This window comes from Palaemon carinicauda, chromosome 31, assembly GCF_036898095.1.
Source record: "Palaemon carinicauda isolate YSFRI2023 chromosome 31, ASM3689809v2, whole genome shotgun sequence".
Taxonomy (NCBI): Eukaryota; Metazoa; Arthropoda; class Malacostraca; order Decapoda; family Palaemonidae; genus Palaemon; species Palaemon carinicauda.
In genome coordinates this window covers 61116715-61120522 of record NC_090755.1, presented here as the reverse complement: position 1 = coordinate 61120522, position 3808 = coordinate 61116715, and the positions used below count along the sequence as shown (strand labels likewise).

General features: G+C 50.9%; 1 protein-coding gene and 1 long non-coding RNA gene across 2 annotated transcripts in view; both read left to right on the top strand.

Annotated features, from left to right (window-relative positions):
* Window positions 1–3808, top strand: part of LOC137624430 (uncharacterized) — a 179224-nt gene that overhangs the window by 65500 nt on the left and 109916 nt on the right. The window lies entirely within an intron of this gene.
* LOC137624427 (rho family-interacting cell polarization regulator 2-like) overlaps window positions 1235–3808 on the top strand; it is a 46838-nt gene continuing 44264 nt past the window's right edge. The window contains exon 1 of the mRNA XM_068355175.1: window positions 1235–1741. Within this exon, the coding sequence (XP_068211276.1) occupies window positions 1373–1741 (369 nt within the window). The 5' untranslated portion in view covers window positions 1235–1372. The remainder of the gene's footprint in view (window positions 1742–3808) is intronic.

The following is a 3808-nucleotide window of genomic DNA, read 5'->3' as shown; positions in this document are numbered from 1 at the left end:
AAATTTCAGTTGTTTCTTTGCATTTTTTTGGGATTCACTTTCCGCTTCTGTTTTTACCTTTTTTAAAACCTTTTCCTATTTAATGGCAAATTTGTTGGATTTTTTTTTTTTTTTTTTTTTTTTTTTTTTTTTTTTTTTTTTTTTTTTTGGAGAGGGGTGCTAAAAAATGGTAAGAAGTTGCTCACCCCCCAACTGACCTTTATAGATCACATGAGAATTAGGTAAACTTAGGAACAATGTTAAAATACACCATAATTTTAATTGGAAATTCACCGTAAAATATAGTTATCAGCCGTATTTCAGTAGAATACAGGTGACCGTAATTTTACCATACTTTGTTATTATATTTTACGGGGTGATGACCGTAATATCACTCCTTTACATCCATATATATGTTTTTAAAACGGTAAATGTCTGGCAACATTTATTCCAGGATTTTTGTACCGTTTTATTTACGGCAAAGTTTTAACAGTGAAAGTCAAATCAAGCCATTGACCACTTCTGACCTGAAGAATATCCATTTTCGAAAGATTAGCTAAATGTATGAATTAAACATGAATTTATCAAACTTTAACAAATGGAAAATATGTTTATTATTAGTAATGTTATTATTCAATTTTATTTTTTGTTCTTTTTTGGTGTTAGACCTCGTATTAGAAAAGACTGATATTTTACTTACTTTAAGGGCTGCTTTTCTGCCCGTATAACAGCAAGGGAACCCTACTCTGAGTCTACAGGACCTGTTATGGAATTGTTAATTTATTTATTTATATAGAAAAAAATATTATTTTGAAATTAACTATGTTTTCTGAGGCACCCCTGATAACTGATGATGTTTAAGGGGTTCATAATTCATTGTGTTGTTTAACTTACGATCTCTCTCTCTCTCTCTCTCAAGTGAACTGTTATCCATGCCCAACCATTAACCTGCCCTTTGCTCTCTCCTTCAGGTTCGTCTGGGAGTGGAGTTGTGGGAAGTGGGTGAACCCTTGGCAGGCGGAGGCGGCGAAGCCGACCCCAGTGGGGTCCACGTTGAGGGGGTAGGGGGCAGCTTGAACCCCCCGGGAGCTTCCCAGGGGGGGTGCAGGCGTCCCCCGGCACCACCCGCAGCGACTCCTCCTCCCACAGCGACACCTCATCCTCAGGGGCGTCTTCCTCCTGCTGTTCGTCGTCGGGAGCGGCGCCTCGTCGTCCCTGCTTACATGCGGCCCTCTCTGACCCGGGCTACGAATCCGCGCATCTGCCAGACGACGAGAGGGAGGACCACGAGCATCGCCAACACCACCACCATCACCACCACCATCACCACCACCATCGCCATCATCACGACGACCTCGAGAATCCGCAGCAGCATTGCCACAGTGGAGGGGGCATGTCACTCCGGGAGAGAAGCGAAGGCCGCGAGGGCTCCCCCATCCACCAGGGCCTCACACGGTCCAGGTCCTTCGGCGGGTTACTCACTCACCGGCGCCCTGGGTCGGGGGCTGGGTCGCCTCAGCAGGCAGTGGCAAGGGCGGGATGGGCCGGACACGGGGTCCTGGGACAAGCAGGGTCCTCCCCTCGGGATGTCCGACGCGTCCTTTCCCTGCCACCGCATGTCAAGGTGCCCAAATCCCCCCGGCCCGAGAGGGCATCGCAGATCGGCTGCAGTGTAGCCAAGGGCCTCAGGGAATGCGTGGCTGTTACCCGTCAGGATCTGGATTCGCTTCAGCAGGCTCAGCAGGATTCCCTGTTGCATCAGGTGAGAAGGATTCCTAAAGCTTATTTACTCCTCTCGTCCCCCTCGCCCCATGCCCATCACAACCTCCATCCTCTTCCCTTTGCCCAACACACCTTCCATCCTCTCCATTTGCCCACCACCTCCATCCTCTTCCCTTTGCCCAACACTCCCTCCACCCTCTCCATTTACCCACCACTTCCATCCTCTTCCCTTTGCCCAACACACCTTCCATCCTCTCCATTTGCCCACCACCTCCATCCCCTTCCCTTTTGCCAACACACCCTCCATCCTCTCCATTTGCCCATCACTTCCATCCTCTTCCCTTTCCCCAACACTCCCTCCATCTTCTCCATTTGCCCACCACCTCCATCCCCTTCCTTTGCCCAACACACCCTCCATCCTCTCCATTTGCCCACCACTTCCATCCTCTTCCCTTTGCCCAACACACCCTCCATCCTCTCCATTTGCCCACCACTTCCATCCTCTTCCCTTTGCCCAACACTTCCTCCATCCTCTCCATTTGCCCACCACCTCTATCCCCTTCCCTTTTGCCAACACACCCTCCATCCTCTCCATTTGCCCATCACTTCCATCCTCTTCCCTTTCCCCAACACTCCCTCCATCTTCTCCATTTGCCCACCACCTCCATCCCCTTCCTTTGCCCAACACACCCTCCATCCTCTCCATTTGCCCACCACTTCCATCCTCTTCCCTTGCCCAACACACCCTCCATCCTCTCCATTTGCCCACCACTTCCATCCTCTTCCCTTTGCCCAACACTCCCTCCATCCTCTCCATTTGCCCACCACTTCCATCCTCTTCCCTTTGCCCAACACACCCCTCCATCCTCTCCATTTGCCCACCACTTCCATCCTCTTCCTTTGCCCAACACACCCTCCATCCTCTCCATTTGCCCACCACTTCCATCCTCTTCCCTTTGCCCAACACTCCCTCCATCCTCTCCATTTGCCCACCACTTCCATCCTCTTCCCTTTGCCCAACACACCCTCCATCCTCTCCATTTGCCCACCACCTCCATCATCTTACCTTTGCCCAACACTCCCTCCATCCTCTCCCATTTGCCCACCACTTCCATCCTCTTCCCTTTGCCCAACACACCCTCCATCCTCTCCATTTGCCCACCACCTCCATCATCTTACCTTTGCCCAACACTCCCTCCATCCTCTCCATTTGCCCACCTCCTCCATCCTCTTCCCTTTGCCCAACACTCCCTCCATCCTCTCCATTTGCCCACCACTTCCATCCTCTTCCCTTTGCCCAACACACCCTCCATCCTCTCCATTTGCCCACCACTTCCATCCTCTTCCCTTTGCCCAACACTCCCTCCATCCTCTCCATTTGCCCACCACTTCCATCCTCTTCCCTTTGCCCAACACACCCTCCATCCTCTCCATTTGCCCACCACTTCCATCCTCTTCCCTTTGCCCAACACACCCCTCCATCCTCTCCATTTGCCCACCACTTCCATCCTCTTCCCTTTGCCCAACACTCCCTCCATCCTCTCCATTTGCCCACCACTTCCATCCTCTTCCCTTGCCCAACACACCCTCCATCCTCTCCATTTGCCCACCACCTCCATCATCTTACCTTTGCCCAACACTCCCTCCATCCTCTCCATTTGCCCACCACTTCCATCCTCTTCCCTTTGCCCAACACACCCTCCCATCCTCTCCATTTGCCCACCACCTCCATCATCTTACCTTTGCCCAACACTCCCTCCATCCTCTCCATTTGCCCACCACTTCCATCCTCTTCCCTTTGCCCAACACTCCCTCCATCCTCTCCATTTGCCCACCACTTCCATCCTCTTCCCTTTGCCCAACACACCCTCCATCCTCTCCATTTGCCCACCACCTCCATCCCCTTCCCTTTGGCCAACACTCCCTCCATCCTCTCCATTTGCCCACCACTTCATCCTCTTCCCTTTGCCCAACACTCCCTCCATCCTCTCCATTTACCCACCACCTCCATCCCCTTCCCTTTGCCCAATACACCTTCCATCCTTTCACCTTTGATATGGTTAATTTTATCCAATTAACCTCATTCTATATTTTTTATATATTGACA